Raw genomic sequence first — 16,643 nt, 5'->3', positions numbered from 1 at the left:
CGACAATGCTGGACGGGGGGCTTGGGAAGCTGCACAGGAGGATGCGGGGTAGATTGGGTGACACTGTGAGTTGGGTCCTATATTGACTTCAAATACACCAATGGCTAACTGGTGCAGTTGAGTCCAGAGGATCCCTATCTGAGTTGTGAGTCACTTAATTTACTGCCGTAAATACTCTCTGCAGTATGTTAACGAGACGTTTCTATTTCTTGAAGACTATGACGTTCGATGTAAGGGATCTTCAGATGATAAAGACTCGAGCTTTAGCTAATATAGCTACAGTGACAAGAGAGGACATGCAAACTCTGAAGAACGACTGGCTCACAGATAATGTGGGTTTGTGCGCGCGACACGCAGCACATATCTTCATGTTTGGACACCCAAGCTAATGTATTACAGGTCATCTCATTTTGGGAGGAGTAAGTCCCCTCGACCATTCGACCAGACCTTGCAGCCCAACGATTCAAAAGCACAGCACTGATGCTCAGTTATTTCAGATATCTCGAACACGAATTTCTCACTCGATACAAGTCTTCCAACATTATCCTCCTCCGCCCCAGCATGTCCTTCATGATCCTCCAAACACCTGACCCTCGAACACTCCGTGAAGCTTTACCAGACTTCACTCGCGCCACGCATGTCTTTCTCCCTATAAATGACAATCGCAATGTTACTCAAGCCGAAGGAGGCTCGCATTGGTCCTTGTTATTAATATCTATAGTTGATCGCATCGCCTTTCATTACGACTCTCTTTACCAAGGAAATGTTTGGGAAGCTGATACCGTGACCCGTAAATTTGGTGCGCTTTTGAACATGCCAATTCGATTCTTGCATTTGCATGATTCCCCTCAACAAGACGGTGGCAGCGACTGTGGTGTATTTGTGTGCATGAATATGCGACATCTCCTTCTGAAGCGACTTCTCATGGCTAGTGCCCATGAGAAAGTGAGCATGAGTCTTGGAGGACGAAAGGTTGATGCCAGTGCGGCACGGAAAGAAATGGCCAAGATCATCGAAGGATTCCGGAAAGAGGGCGAGCGCCGACGATCGTAAGAGGTTCAATTCATTTACTGTTTTATGTTTAGTACTGACTCTTTGAATCACAGGGCAAGTCATAGTCCGATGGGTAAAAAATCGAGGAGTCCACCTCGAATTGAATAGCCCCGTCTCTGTCCATGCTGTTTATGAGTTTATGCCTGACGATGTTTACACTTTGTGTATGCACTATTTTCTTAGTATCCTTTCTTTCCAAGAAAATAAGTCGTGAAAATTTACATTTATGTTGCATAAATATGCTGTTAATCTCTATAGTTGACCGCACCACATTCCACTATCACTCTCTGTACCAAGGACATGTCTGGGAAGCTGATAGCGTAACTCATGTCAATTGTCTTGAAATTAAAGACGATTGTATATTTCGACAATTGTCTACGTAATACCTCAATACCCCACGCACTTTCTTCTTTTAAGGTTCATCACGTATGAGATTATGCCCCGAGAGCCAGTGAGAAGTCTGAGGTTGCAATTTTGCGAATCGTTACGAGAATGGCTGCTTTTAGAACCAAGTCTATTCCCTGGCTACCCATTGAATAAATTAACTCATGGCCGGTGCAAGACTCTTGAATAGCTTTGGCTCAAGAGCCTGTAGGTATCTTCTCCCTACCGTCTTCCTCGCAATTCGTTCTCCTTTCTATCACTCACATCGCTCCTGTTCTTAATGTAACTTTCCCTTTTCTTTTCTCACTGGCATTTCTGCAGACGGTTGGCAAAGTCGAATTCTCAGCCTGCCCAAGGCGCTGGCCACGAACCTTCGGTCTTTTCAATAGATCTGGAGAGCCAATGAGAATCGCATTCCATATACAGATCTTTCACTGTAGCCCTTCCTCGTTTCTATGTCTTCTTTGGTTTTTGTTTTGAACAATGGGGTTTAGGACTAGCTAAGTTTCAGGGAGATTTTAGATTGGACTTGATCTCACGTCTTCTCATAATATCTAGCCTGGGTTGAGGGTGAGCGTCATAGCAAGGCGAAACTACAATGGAGTTGGACGTCGTTGCATGACATAAGGCTGAGTCTGCGTTTAAAAGAGTTTAGCAAGTTGGACCGAGCATCTTATTATCTCATCTTCACTCGATAACGATAGGACTTGTCCAGAGAGAAGAGAGTTGATGAAACCCCGCGAGCAGGTCAGCTTCACCGGCGATGGACCAAATTACTTGGTCTAATCTGAGGGTGGAAACCTTCCAAGGTTGGAATAGAGCGTTCAAAGTCACATGGTTGAGCTTGTTGGAATCTATATTCATCACCCAAGCACTTCACGGCTTTTGAAACTGCATTTGAACTTCTCTCAAGAAGGTAATGAATGGAATCAGGTTTCATTTTCCAAGCCTTAAAAAGCTACTTCCTGGTTCCAAGGGTTTATCCATTTATTCCAGTATATACCTTGCATTAGATTGATTCATCAATATATCCTTATGTTCTTGAGCTTGAGCCAGGAAGGATCTATATGTGTTCCCGCTTCGTTTCCTCAAAAACTACCTAGACAGTTTTTAGGGCATGGAAAAGAAGATTAGTACTTTGTAGTAAAATTAAGGTTAGCTAAAGAGGTACGAACCAGTGGTCCCGTGTGGGTCCCGGTCCCCAGCGCGAAGATGCTAGCTGCCTGGTCTATATAAGCTGTTTGCACCCACCTATATTGTTATACCGACGACCTTTGAAGGTTTTGAAACATTTACTGTCGTCTTTCGTGCTTTTTCTTCATTTTTAACCAAATATCTTTTATACTTGTTGGGATATCGGACAACGACACCCCGGCTTAGACCACATCCCGAATCCATGTTCGAAGTGCATCAAACAACAACCTTGAACAATGTGCATATAACTGGGATATCCCGTCTTCACCGGCTCTTCTGTATTAGATGATGGATCACATTCGTCTCAGACAGAAGAGCAACTTGTAGGATAGATAGCTAGTCACCATGAATGAAAAATCAGATTTTTACAACCACTTCAAGAGAACGCAAAGATATTATAGGGGCGTAAAGCGTTTCCTGTAATAGGTATTAGAAGTGGGCATTAGCCTCTCATTAACCTTGCTATACCCACCGGTGTACCGACAATAATATTTGTGGGCCCTTGACTTAGGCTTGTAAATATACTCTCGAGGTCACAAGAACGCACATGATATGCGGATAGCGATCCTGAATACGAACAACTTGCTAGGATTTTGCCCAAATCTCTTTGTCCCTCTACTCAAACTCTGGAACCTCCATTTCGTCTTGCGGGCGTTAAACTTCTCAAGCTCCTGAAGCGGTGTGTAATAGCATCCCACCAGGTATTTTCTCGTTGTAGAGAACACATGTCTTTTCTAAACCATACCGTACGAGAGGATCGAGGAAGGTTTCAAGGCCAGCTATGCCTTGAGCCATGTATTGAAATAGTCAGTACCTTTTTGAAAATATTCGATTCTTCTCTCCTCTTTGAGCAGATTAGTGGCACAGGTGACTGCTGATGATTTGCTAGAATCATAGTTTGGGTCGATGATCAATTTTCTCCATCGGATATTCGAATGGGGAGAGTGAACGTAATTAGAGAAGGCTGTCTGTTTAAGTGTTGGAAGGACTCGGAAGCACTTTACAGAGTTGAGCGCTCGTTCGATTTCGTGCTTGTAGGTACTCTAACTGCTCTAGGGCTATTCCTTGCCGTTCAGTTAGTATGATAAAGTGGCTATGAACCGCGTTTCCGCGAATCATATACACGATGCTTTCTGGTCGAGTTATGGTTGGTCCAGACTCGTGTCGGGAATCCATTATCAGTTTTGGCCCGTTCAAATCAAGCCTGCTTAACCTTGATCTCTCAGATGTACCTATCGTCTATATGTGCATGCAGCTCGTCATAAACAAGTCAGAGTGCACAATAAGTCTTTTATTCGCCCCAATCCGATTATAAGCTTCAGATATCAATGGATATTGAATCACAAGTACTTAGCTAGATCCATGGCCAGGTGGATTGATGAATGTTGTTGACTTATCCCGGGCCATATGACTGACTACCTTGGAATGGAATGATGGTTCAAACCATCGATACCTAAGTACCAGGCCTAGCTCGTTCGTAGTATCGGACAATATCAGTGATAGATTCCAAGCTTAGACCCTCAGGACGGTTCCAACCGCAACAATTTGTTGGAGCATTCATCTAGACAGGAAGGCATTCAATACCCGTGAACGGACCCAGAATTAATTATTAACCTAAGTACAAGCAAGAAACAAAAGATGTATAATTTTATGAGTACGGTGATCTTTCCACAGCAAGCCTTGTTATTGAGCTCACTTCCAAGTGACAACGTTGCAAGCTTGGAAAGCCACAATTGAGACATGCCCAAAAACCCAAGGTATATAAGCCCCAATTGCAAGGCTAGTGACAACAGTGAACATGGTCTCGTTCAAACAGCGACATCTTCATTCCCAGAGCCCGAGAAATCGCCCAGGCCCGGGAAATCGCCTAGACCAGCGAAATCCCCTGGGCCAATGTCTGCGCTGGAGTCAATTTCACGACGGTCGAGCTGGACGTTGCCCTCATTTCCAACCCCATTCGCATTTCCGTATCCGCCAGTCGTCTGCCTTGCAATAAGGGGTTCGCGGCGGTCGAGCTGCGTGTTTGCGATGTTGTCGATGCCATTTGCGTTGCCGTATCCGCCAACCCAGCTGTCGCCGGAGTCGGGAACTGGGGCGGCGAGAGTAACTGGGAGAGCCTGGAGGAGGAGGACTGAGAGGGCTAGGAGTGATGTGAAGGAGTGCATTTTGGATTTGATGATTCTGTTGGTAGAACTCGAGAAAGGTGTGGCTTTTGGCTGCGAGGATGGAATATAGTAGGAGACTTGATTGAGGGTTGAGATGAAGAATCCCTATGGACTATGGCATAATACACCCGAGGTTATAAGAACAAAATAAACTATCCCTGTGAATTTTAGTCGTCCCAAATTGCCTGAATGAGCCTGTGAAATGACGGTTGCGACCGAAGTATGCGCCACTCAATACTAGATAATCCGAAAACAAAAGCACCGTCTGGTATGTTCGAGTCGATGACGGCTAAATAGTCCGCTCCAAAAACTGGTATCAGGGTTTTCGAGTCGTGTTATGACTCAGTTTGGTATTTGGAGGAACGTCTATTCGGCCGAGGGTGTTATTGCCGCCCCTTCATTGGGCTGGTATGTTCCAGACATTCTGGAAAGCGGAGTACGAATGGAAAAAACGAGACGGAAAGAGTGATATGGACCAAACTACTCCTTAGGAGTACACACACTAGTTCGCCGGAACCCAGAAATCCCCTTAAGATCACCAAATGCGATAAGAAAAGCGCCCGCAACACCAAACTGATGATGAAAGACAGTCGAGAAAAGAATAACCAGTAAATCGAAACGAGCCCACGCAACTCTCGTAAAGAAAAAAAAAGACACCACCGGGAACCCACGAAAATTGTAATGTATCAAGTTTAAGCTCAAGTGTAGACGAGGCGATACCACGGAAAGAAACCCCCGATGATAGCCAAATCCATATAGATCGATACGTGAGAATGTGCTGAGCAGTCGCATTCCAAGGGATGATAGATGCGAATGTGAAAATTGGAGAATTGAGTGTGAGTGTGCAGAGAGTGAAAGGGGGAAAGGTGTGAGAAAAGAATCCGGTTCGATGCAATCGACCTCAGCCATCGTAAAAAGTCTGCGAACGTTCAGCGTAAAGAGGAAATGGTGAGGAGGGTGAGACTGAAGAATGTCAGTCGTGATAGCTTATTCAAGATAAGCATAAGATCTTTTCATCTTGAGTTTAAGGTGGAGTCGGGGTCTGTCCGACTTCGGGATTGTCCCGACGCTTGTCGCGGCTCCGCATGTACATCGCGTCTGGAGCAGAATCAAATTCAGACGAGTTGATAGCTCTAGGTACCGAGACATGTTGCTGCACCACCATCTCGCGTGCGTAGAACTCCACAAGCCGTGTCCCATAAGCCTCGAGCTCTTCCACTGAAATAGCGAGACGGAAATCGTTCAGCATGAGAAATTGCAGCTCTAGGTGATTCAGCTCCGCTAATGGCAGACCGCCAACCTGCATACCAGTAAATGAGTAAAGAAAATGGGTAAGAAAGCTGTAGAACGCATGATAACATACCTTGGCATATCGAGAATTGGTGTAAAACACATCCGAAAAGAATTTGCTCGCACAAGTCACGCCTGCGATAACCAGTCGATGGATATTAAAGCTATCGACGACAAAGAATTGGGAGAGATGATCATCTTCTCCATGGGGGTATAACGATGGTGAGATGGACGAGTTTGGGCTCTTAGGGACCTGTGCTGTCATGCCTGCTGACGATGGTGGTGTCACCATAGAAGAATCATGTGTCGGTCGGCCTGCCGGAGATTCAAACGCTTCGTATGAAAGGTCGGAGTGATCGAGCGAAGGTGTTTGCCCACGATACTTAAATTGATTGACCAACTCTGTCATCCGATCGAAGTAGACAAGCAAGCTCAAAAAGACCTCATAGGTTGTTGGACAGTATTTATGGATACGAGTGAGGTAACTGAGGATTGTGATACTAGGAACGTTTTTGCCGTGGAATGCAAGGACGCTGGTAGCCTGTGGGCTCAAGTTATTGCTGGCTTCGGGGAGGGGAATATTGCGATGGTTGTGCTCGTGTTGCAAGTCGTTGGTGGTTGTAATCTTGGTGAGTAGTCCTGCGACCATCTCAATGATGTCTCCGACAGGCATGGAGCTGATTTCGAAATGTCGTTGCTGTCCCGGGACATGTGTTCGACGTGGTGCCAGCCACTCTTCACTGGCTAGACTCTGGATATGTGAGAGGCTCTTTACGTGGATCCGACTGGGAGAATTTGCTAGAGAACCTGGCACCGACTGCATTGATGGGTAGGTGGGATGCAGGCGTGGCGAATCCGGAGAGGCCTGGGCGTACTGTGGGGCTGTCATAGATTCAGCAGGAGCATTTCCGTGTGAGTACTGAGGGGTGTGAGTATTGGAGTGAGATGGATTATCAGACGGATAGGCATGTTGAGATGTCATGGATGGCGGGTGAGAGGGGGTAGAGTTGGAAGAGGTAGAGTTGATGTAGGCGGGGACATCGCTGGGTTGCGCGGGAAGCCGAGAAGAGCCTAGAGGCGGCGGGACGGTCGAAGTAGGAGTAGCATTGGTAGAAGTCGATCTAGAGCGAGTTCTCTCTAGTTGAGGTGCGCGGGAATAAACGTCCGCATTGAAACCTCCAAGCATCTTGCTGTCGAGTTGATCCGACTGCACGTGGTTGAGGATAACGGATCCCATGTCCAGTTGAAGACGTAATCTGTCTAGTCTGCGGTTGAAGCACCAGAGCGAGTTAGTCCCAATAAAGCATTGGAAAGGGTCTGAGACTGGTCCAGCATGTGAAATACGTGGGATGATGTGGGAAAGAGTGAAATAGCTGAGGGGTTGGGTTCTTACCTATGACGATGACGAAAGGTCGAAAGTGAAGGAAGAACTGAAGATAGATCAGATTCCCCCGAGTAGAGAGAATAAAGCTTGAAATCACCAAAGATGGCAATCCATTGCGATAGAAGAAACGGGGAAATACGGACGAGAGGAAAGAAGAAGAGCTGTTGGAAGGAATCGGGTTTCCGTTCCACAACGATGAGATCAGTTTGAAGCGAACCAAAGATGCGAGTTATTCCCAAACTCCACAAATATTTAAGGGGGGAAATTCCTGTTTCAACTACATAAGAGAAAGAGGTAAAAAAGCAAAAATAAAATAAAAGCTATATCTTTTTATTTTTTTTCAAGGTCCCAATACGATCTTACGGGATCAATCATAAAATGTATAGACGGTGTGAAAGAGGTATCGGACGAATGATAGCGCGATAAATGCGCCCGTGCTGTTTTATCTGTACTTTGTACTAATGTTGTCGTATTACTATATTAGATCAATGGACTCAACAGCAGTACTCTTATCATACCTATAGGCTATAGGTAATTAGGCCATAGATAGTTATGTTCTCTATAATCCCTTATATAGAAAATAACAGTGATGCCATTTGTCTGTAGATCTTCCCTGAAATCAAGAATTAAACTGATTATCTTCTATACATCAAATATCATTTCCTTATCAATTTGATAGAGTTGACAGTTGACTTCATGATGTAATAATTATATACCATATACTCCATATCTTAGGATAATCTCCGGTCATAATGCTTCTAATCAATTCTACCCAAGTCGCTCAATGTTCTTTCAAACACTAGCGCCGATATGATGCATCAATGGCCCGTGGGGTTAAAATTGCGGAGAGAAAAAAATCAAACCATTTCATTTGCACAGGTTCAATAGTATACTACTAGGTCTCTCTAATTTGTCACTCCAGGTCCAGTGTAGCCATTGTCTGGCAGGTAAAGGTGTCGAACGGAGCCCTTCTTAGTCAAGACAACCATTCGAATAACACCACCAGAGCTACCATCCCACTTGATCGCTTCCTGAAGAGAGCTTCGCACAAAGTCAATGCCCTCTTCCTCTGTCATCTGCTCTTTCCAGTGCGCATCGGTATAACCGTAGATGTAGGTCGATCCTGATCCTCCAATTGCAAACGACTGCTTGTGTAGCGATCCTCCCAGCGGTATCGAGTACACCTGGCCACCGTGTCGTGGATCATATCCAGCAATGATGATACCGGCGCTATAGATAAACAGTTAGCATGATATGCAGAGGCAAACTCACACGGAGTCAGCTGACCTTAGAGAATCCTTATTCTCATAGCACAATTCCTGGAAAAGTGATGCAGCCACCTGAGTGCTAGGAGCCTCTCCGTTGACAACACCGTACATGTTGAGATGGTAGGAGACAATGTCCGCCACAGCTTGGGTGTCGGCTGCCGAACCCGATCGGCAGCACCAAATGGTATCGTGAACCTGTGTCAATTTGTCGGTGACTCGATTGGCAATGTAGGCACCAGTAGTTGTGCGACTGTCTGCACCCAGAATAACACCGTCCTTGAAGTTGATAGCCATGCTGTGATCTGTGTTAGAAAAAGACTGGCGTGGGCTTTGGGAGCTCCGAGCTACTCACATGGAGGTTCCGAGGCTAGAGAACGAGTGGTAGTCAGCATTTGATGTAGATACAAAAAGATGAGCTAATTCGTAAACTCACTTGACCTCTCCGCTTTTAAGGTGGTTCATGTCGACGTGGATGCCATCTAGTGATGAGAGATTAGCTTGTTGGCCAGCTGATGACGATAGCTCAGCTTACCTTCGCCGAGCATGCCCGTTGTGCCTTGGCCAATCATATTGTTACTGAATGGATCTATGAGCTTGAAAATGAAATATAAGCCAGGAAAAAGGATGGGGAGGGAAGAAATTCGCTTGTTAAGGGAGGATGGATGATGCTATCATGAAGCTGAGGAAGGCAGAAGCTCACGCGTCCGGGCGGTGAGTGTCCGCCGCAGGGTTGATAGGGCGCAATTTGGTTATCGCCCGCGACTCTCCTGACACTCCAGGCATCTGGGCCTCTACTTTTCTTGTCTCATTCAAATCAGATCAGGGGTTACTGGAGTTAGTTACAATTAACCCGTTCTTCCTTCGCCGCCAAAATTCCTTCCCAATCAACTCCAGCGCGCGCCATGTCCGAATCTCCACCGCCCCCTTCATGGAGCTTCGGCACCATGGCCAACAACGCCGCACAATTCTTACGTCTGCCAGTCCTGGCTTCAACTGGCCTGGCTGTAGTCGCCAGTGGAATCCTATATTTCAAGCAGAAGTAAGCAGATGCACCTCCACAACCCCCACCGTGGCGACGGCAGCTTGGCTAATCAGACAACTAGTGAGATCGTTTACCCCCGCAATATTCCTGCGGATGCGCGGACCAACGTGCCCAGTCCTCGTCAATTCAATATCAAAGACTTTGAAGATCTGCAGATCCCGACCCCGGACGGAGAATCGCTCCATGCCTTCTTGTTGCGGCCACCTAAGACACGGTTCCGCCGCAACCTTACTGTGATAATGTTCCACGGAAATGCAGGAAACATTGGCCATAGAGTTCCTATCGCAAAGGCTCTTATGGATACCCTTCAGTGTAATGTTTTCTTGCTGGAATACCGGGGTTATGGATTGTCAACTGGTGTGCCTGAAGAGGCCGGTTTGAAGGTTGACGCTCAGACGGGGTTGGACTATTTGCGACAACGTTCAGAAACCTGCGATACTAAGTTGGTTGTCTATGGTCAGAGCCTTGGTGGTGCTGTGGCTATTAACCTGGTTGCCACCAACCAGGAGCAGGGTGATATTGCCGGCCTGATCTTGGAGAACACCTTCCTAAGCATTCGGAAAATGATTCCTTCGTAAGTTTTCTACCTGACCAGCATTCATCCGCTGAGAATAGCACAACTAATCGTTATTCTAGTGTTTTCCCTCCTGCTCGGTATATCGCACGCCTATGCCATCAATATTGGACCAGTGAGGAGGTGATACCTAAGATCACCGAGGTGCCCATTCTCTTCTTGAGTGGATTGAAGGATGACCTTGTGCCGTTCGTATTCCTCTTGATATCTGTCTGTTCATATCTAATTTGATTTAGTCCATCCCATATGACTCAATTGTTCTCTGTCAGCAACACCAAGCGCAAGATATGGCGCACACTCCCTGGAGGAGGCCACAATGACAGCGTCGCCGAAGATGGCTACTTTGACCACATTCACTCCTTCGTCTCTGAAGAAGTTGATGACTGAATAATGGGTTGCTAAACTAACAACCAAGAAACCTGGAGCTTCGGTCTTGGCTAGGCAAACAAACGCCATAATGACACCCGTACCTGATACCCTTTCCTATTCGCCAGACACGAGTTCTTATGTCTTTTTATTTGGAATCGGGAAATTGAATGAGCACTTGATATGTCTGGATTTACGAAGTCGATGAGGATACGTACTGATATGCTATCAAGCCCATGATTCAAGGGATTATGTGCCCCTCGATTCCATTCTTTTTGCTCTTTAATGTTTTCTTTTCTTTTTTCTCACAACACAATGTGATTTAGACTTATTGGCGGCTCATAATTTTCTGACTTCTTCTTTCGGGCTCGCTGTCTTTTGGATTCTTGTACATGGATATAAGACGGTGTATTGTTCTTGTCAGATACTTCTATCAAACTCTTCATTTGAATGCTTTTCTTCTCAGATTTGTCTTGCTGTAGTCTAATTCCCTTGGACAGAGACTAGGGGAGAAGAATCATTTTTTTCAGTGTCACTTTGCTTCTACTCCAGGTCCCCATCACTCGGGGATGAATCCTACTTTACCTTTACTTCACTCTCACTCTCACTTTAACTGTTTTTTTAAACACCCGTCTCTAGGTAACTATGTACCTACCACCTATATAAGCAGGATTCCCCTTCTACATATTTCTTCTCTTCTAAATATTCTTCCACTTTTTCTTTCACCTACTCCTCTACCTCCTCAAGGGTTCTTTCTTCACTACCTAATATTAATCACAAGGGCACATTCGTCATGCTTTGGAGATTCCTCGTCATGCTCGCACGCACGCAATTGACCATACTTGGCCATCAACCTCAGTATGGATCCAAATATTGATCCAGAATTTGTATCATGGGAGTTTCATCGTCCTGCCAAAGCACAGAACCACTCTTCTTTCAACCCTATCTAGAAGCGAAGTCTACAGGTCATTCAGAGTAGTCTATTTTCACCTCTGATGTTTGATGATCTGGTAAATATGACAGATATTGCGCAGAATCTCCATAACATTCAGATTCACGCTAATCGCCAAGCCTAAGAAGAAATTCGGTCTTTCAGAATGAGGAAACATTCGATGTTTGAGGCAGCAGACATGGGTGAACATATTGTGCCTGTTCTCCACAAAATGGAGTCCCATGTAGCCCTGTCTGACCCTTTTCTAACCTGTGACATGCCGTCAACATGGTACGCCATCAGGCTGGGGCTCTCACCTCCATTTTTGTTGGTCTCGATTTTCGTTGGCACGCACGTTAAATCACAGCATTGATAATTCGATCCGTTTGATCAAACGTTTGTGGGGGTATGGTCGCTCAATGGTTGTTCTCTCGAGTATGAGACTTTGCTTGCCACTTTTTACGATGAAGCGACCAGGGCTCATTCATGTTTCCGCTTTGGGGTTCGTCCTCAATTCTCATCAGTCTGCAACCACATTCACCCTAACCTTCCAATAATGGAATGTGTCTCAAACGTGAGATGACGAAAACAAAGTCCAACAGGCTTTCCCGTTACCAGGCAAGTGAAGCTCAAAAGAAAACCCGCCAGAAATCTAACCTGTTACAGAGTGTTGTTAGACAAAAAGAGCAGGCATACACTCTTGGTGATGCTTATTGTGGTGCAGGAGGTGTTTAATATGACGCCAGAGCAGCTAGATTTGATTCAAAATGGGCAGGGAATATTGCTACACATGCCTGTAAGACATATCAAATAACCTTTTCATTGTCAATGCAGTTCTCCATACTCCTGCGATCCATCCTCGGTGCTACTTACCAGACGGGCTATCCGCCGGGCTGTTCGTTCTGTTGCAATAACATTTCCTACAGTCACACCTGATCCGAGCCGTCTCGCAAGCCAGTCTGCAGCTGAGAAAGAGATGTATGATTCAGATCGAATAATACCCCATCCTTTCGATGGATTTTCATCTTTGAGGCTGAAGGCGCGGTTGAAGAGTGGCTACTTTACCAATGATCGTTGTTCTGGTATCTGTTGGGCCTATTAATCTTGTGGTGGTTGTTTCCTCGGCGATATTTTCCATCAGTGAGATGAAGCTTTTGATTACGGCCATGTCCTGGTTGCTTCACCTATGTTATTTGTGGGCCCCATTACTAGATAGCGCTGCTAGTATAGAAAAAAAAAAAAGTGTTTTGAGCATTTCAGTACTAAGATTTTAGAGTTAAGGTGTAAACTAAACTGTTTTAATAACTCTACTCTGCTGCGTCAATCGTAATATGGAACAGCAACCTAAACACTATGGTCAGTTGCCACTTTCCGTCTCCTGTAACTCTTCATGCTGAATTTCCTCATGCTGAATTTCCTCATGCTGGATTTCCTCATGCTGAAGTTCTTCATGCTGGAGTTCTTCATGCTGGAGTTCTTCATGGGCAACTCTCTCCTGCTCTCGCTCAACCTCCTCTTCCTTTTCCTCAGCTTCCTCCCAGCTCTCGACAACTTCAGGCGCAGGTTGTGCGCGCAATGCCTTGCCCGCACTAACACCCGAGCGAAGAACCAGTCGTTGCTTCTTGCCAGTAGCGCCATCTGGCATTCCGCCTCCCACAAGGGCAGAGAACCTGGACTGGCTACCAAAGGAGCTCTGCATTGGTGTGCTGCTCCTAGTACTGGGCGTGCTACTTTCTCCGGGCTTCTTACTTCTTGAAGCAACCTGAGCCCAGCCGTCGCCACTAGATTGTTCCCTCGCCGAGTCACGGGCTACCTTTGCCTCGTATGCAGCAAGGCGTTGAGCTTCGCGTTCTTTTGTACGCTCTCGTTCGCGGAACTTCACGCAGCCGCGCACACTCATGCCGCCGATTCCGATCTGAGTGCCACTTCCTAAACCAAATATGGGCGGTGTCCAGGTTAGTGGCTTCAAGACGAAGACGTGACGGTGTGGTTCTGGGTCGTGGCTTTCTGTGACAAATCCCCAGTCCGCTGCTAGACAGTGGCTGAATGCACGGAGGGTGGCCTTAGCAGGCTGGAACCGGATCGATCGAGTGGACGGATCGGCTGCCAGAGAATGAAGGGTTGATTCGTAAGTTTGAAGGGTGGATAGGGGAGACATTGAGGCAAGTTTTATGTAGTGATCGAGGGTTTCGGATGAGTAGGGTAGGTTATTAGGCGTGAAGGCCTGCACAGTTGTGGCCTGATTAATGTTGACGCCGAGGGCAGACGCTAAAGAGCGGTTGCGTTCTAGACGGGTGCATTCATCGTCGCAGGTGAGTGGGGTAAGTACTGGCAAACGCTCAGGTTGCTGAAGCTGGCCTTTGGAGGTGATAGCCTTGACAGCATTACAACGTCTTGTCTGGTGTAATCGTCCGCAACTACATGCTACCTCAATCAAGGATGAACAAGCTGTCTTCTCGGGACACGGATAAGGCGCATGGCATGGCACGGTGCAAGGATGGCCACACAAGGACTTGTTCTTTCCACAATCCTGTTCGCAAGTTTTATTTGCGTCTTCACATTCACCCAGTCGATGGCAATCTTTCTTGCAAAAGTGAGAGCCACATTTAAGTGGCTTCCCGCAGATTTGACCGCATCGCGTATCTGAGAGCCAGCAGGGTACATTTTTCATTACCCGCTTGCCACACAGACAATCCTTGTCAGTCAAGAAAGGGCATTTGGGGCAGGTCTCATCATCTGTATGGCAATTGTGCGCAGTCTGGGGGTGTCCACACACTTTGGGCCTGTCGCAAGGACGAGAGCATGGAGGAGGTTTAGTTCCACATGGCTGTGGCGGGTAAAGAACAGATCTTCCGCAATTACACGAAATCTCCTCGAAGACGGCATCCCGGCAAGTGTTGCAAGGACCTTTATGACAGAGTTCCGGACACGTGTGTCGTCCGCATTTCAGCATCCGACCACATATACGAGTACATATGTGCTCCGCTTCAAAGTCCTCATCCGAAGGACGAAGGTGGGCCTTCAACTTGCGGCGCAAGGCCTGGCGTTCGATGGCCTTGGTCTCTCCAGGGCAGCATCTCTCACTGCATGTATGGCGACTGCAATGAAGATTCGTCTTGCAAACACGGAAACACATAGGAGGTTGAATATCGCCTTGATGGCAGATGGTCATTGACGTAGTACGACCGCATTGACATGAAATAGGCACGTCACGTCGACATACGCCACAGGGGCCTGTATGGCAAATCTTATCGCAGGAATGTCCACATGCAAGCATCTTGCCGCATGCTTCCAGGCAGTTAGCAATCGGGTCTTCGCAAGAGCTACGAGGAGTGAAGCCAGGAATGCTAGCTAATTCTGTTTTCCCACATGGGCACCGTTTAACAACGTTCGGTGATCGAGGACAATGAGCGGGGTGTAAATGCTGAGAGTGGCAGCCCTTTTGGCATGAGTGAACCCCACAGTCCAATGGGCGGTTGCAAGAAGTTTTGCAGCTAAATCGTCCTTCCCATTCCCGTGTGGAGCCATCGTCTTCATTAAACAGTTGGCTCTGGATTTTCTCCTCCGTAGAACTGCACATCATTTCACTGACTTCCTTTCCACAGTAGCAAGACACGGTAAGCTTGACTTCGCAAGCACCACACAAGCCCTCGTGGCAAGGGAGAGGGCAGGTGTGTTCACCACATGGTAGCAAGTCTCCACATATCTCCCCGCAGCTCCAGCCATTTTCATAATCAGTGGTTTGGCATCGGTTTGTTGAAGAATTTCGACCACAATAACAATCTTGAGTTGGTCCCATTGCTGTACAAGGAGCACATGGGCCAGCGTGACAGGTTGCATCACATGGATGAGGACAGCCCTTGCGGGCTCGCGAGCATGTCTGACCACATGAGTGCGGCGGCAAACCAGGGTATGGTTTTGGTTCAACCTCCTTCTCACACCAGCAGGTATATCCTGAAGGAAATGTTTCGTGTGACAGATTGCATCCAGGGCATCGCCAGGCACGAGCGGCATCGCTATTCGCCGGCTGTCTTGCTGCGGCGGCCCCCTCATTTGTCGACCATTTCTTAATGCAGCTGAGGTGGAAAACTGTCCAACACAGCTCACATGACCAAATCTTAGTTCTTCTGCTGAGTTCATTCGTGCAAATAGGGCACTCGTAGAGATTATTGGCGATATCCTCATGGGTACGCGTGGCAATATCCTCGGCCGATGACTTTGTCTTGGGTGACTTCGGCGGTGGTTTGGTAACTGACTTCCCCTTTCCTTTGCTTGGAGCTCCAGATTCTGACGGGGATGGCCGAGTGTTGGATGCCGACGTGCCAGGTACAAAAGACGGCGCATTGCCCCGTAAGCCCTCACTGTCCTCTACTCCCTGTAGCTGTTCTCCTGAAACTTGATCAGGCCGCGTCAACCGAGCCCCAAACCCTCGTGCCCTCATTCCCCGACTCCGCGGGGCAGAGGTATCTCCACTCTGCTCTCCATTTGGTGCCTGTTGAGGTTGGGTTGCTTTCCCAGGACCCCCACGACCTCTTCTCCTTTGCCGCGGACGACCATCGTTTAGAGGTCCCGGAACCGAAGGGGCATTTTGCTGAGGCTGATGAGGCTGTTCATCGGTTGACGGAGCTGGTCTATTCTGTTGTCTTTCGCGATTATGGGTAGGTCGAGGACGACGTTTGCGCGAGCGTGGTGCACCAGGGTTCGCAGATGGCGGAGTTTGTTCCATGGTCTCAGGGACCAGAAAAGGTCGGTCTACCACTGAGGCTGTGCTCATGCAAATATTAAAATGTCGCGAGTAATCCGGTGTTTGGATCGAAATGGTGATTGGAAATAAGTGAATAGAGCAATTGGATGGCTGAGAAGAGAGACTTGACAGAGCGAGAGTATAAAATGATGAGTGGCAGACTAGAGTGAGAATGGAATGACAGAAAGTCAGAAAAAGCTGTAAGGGTATAGGGAAACAACAACCGAGTACTATGTGCGGAGTAGATA

At 47.0% G+C, this 16,643-nt stretch overlaps 6 protein-coding genes across 6 annotated transcripts; 2 read left to right on the top strand and 4 right to left on the bottom strand.

The window, feature by feature from the left end:
* Window positions 1-5: 5 nt before the first annotated feature.
* N7495_002777 (Ulp1 protease family protein) lies at window positions 6-1,161 on the top strand (the record flags this gene model as incomplete). The annotated part of the gene is made up of 5 exons (XM_057205446.1): window positions 6-74; window positions 216-332; window positions 400-419; window positions 498-1,049; window positions 1,107-1,161. The coding sequence occupies 5 exons, from the start codon at window positions 6-8 to the stop codon at window positions 1,159-1,161; spliced, it is 813 nt and encodes a 270-aa protein (XP_057066053.1).
* A 3,278-nt stretch (window positions 1,162-4,439) lies between these two features.
* Window positions 4,440-4,796, bottom strand: N7495_002776 (uncharacterized protein; the record flags this gene model as incomplete). The annotated part of the gene is made up of 1 exon (XM_057205445.1): window positions 4,440-4,796. One exon carries the CDS (start codon window positions 4,794-4,796, stop codon window positions 4,440-4,442), a length of 357 nt encoding a protein of 118 aa, XP_057066052.1.
* Window positions 4,797-5,820: 1,024 nt separating this feature from the next.
* Window positions 5,821-7,323, bottom strand: N7495_002775 (putative cyclin-dependent protein kinase complex component; the record flags this gene model as incomplete). Its single annotated transcript, XM_057205444.1, has 1 exon — window positions 5,821-7,323. One exon carries the CDS (start codon window positions 7,321-7,323, stop codon window positions 5,821-5,823), a length of 1,503 nt encoding a protein of 500 aa, XP_057066051.1.
* Window positions 7,324-8,375: 1,052 nt separating this feature from the next.
* On the bottom strand, window positions 8,376-9,307 carry pre3 (proteasome core particle subunit beta 1; the record flags this gene model as incomplete). Its single annotated transcript, XM_057205443.1, has 5 exons — window positions 8,376-8,700; window positions 8,743-9,033; window positions 9,091-9,105; window positions 9,172-9,217; window positions 9,271-9,307. 5 exons carry the CDS (start codon window positions 9,305-9,307, stop codon window positions 8,376-8,378), a joined length of 714 nt encoding a protein of 237 aa, XP_057066050.1.
* Window positions 9,308-9,640: 333 nt separating this feature from the next.
* N7495_002773 (alpha/beta hydrolase) lies at window positions 9,641-10,741 on the top strand (the record flags this gene model as incomplete). The annotated part of the gene is made up of 4 exons (XM_057205442.1): window positions 9,641-9,777; window positions 9,842-10,354; window positions 10,417-10,542; window positions 10,591-10,741. 4 exons carry the CDS (start codon window positions 9,641-9,643, stop codon window positions 10,739-10,741), a joined length of 927 nt encoding a protein of 308 aa, XP_057066049.1.
* A 2,267-nt stretch (window positions 10,742-13,008) lies between these two features.
* N7495_002772 (putative NF-X1 finger transcription factor) lies at window positions 13,009-16,425 on the bottom strand (the record flags this gene model as incomplete). Its single annotated transcript, XM_057205441.1, has 1 exon — window positions 13,009-16,425. The coding sequence occupies one exon, from the start codon at window positions 16,423-16,425 to the stop codon at window positions 13,009-13,011; it is 3,417 nt and encodes a 1,138-aa protein (XP_057066048.1).
* Between the last annotated feature and the right edge of the window lie 218 nt (window positions 16,426-16,643).

Source organism: Penicillium taxi (genome assembly GCF_028828555.1).
Source record: "Penicillium taxi strain IBT 34144 chromosome Unknown utg000002l_segment0_segment0, whole genome shotgun sequence".
Lineage (NCBI taxonomy): Eukaryota > Fungi > Ascomycota > Eurotiomycetes > Eurotiales > Aspergillaceae > Penicillium > Penicillium taxi.
This window is presented reverse-complemented; position numbering and strand designations above follow the sequence as displayed.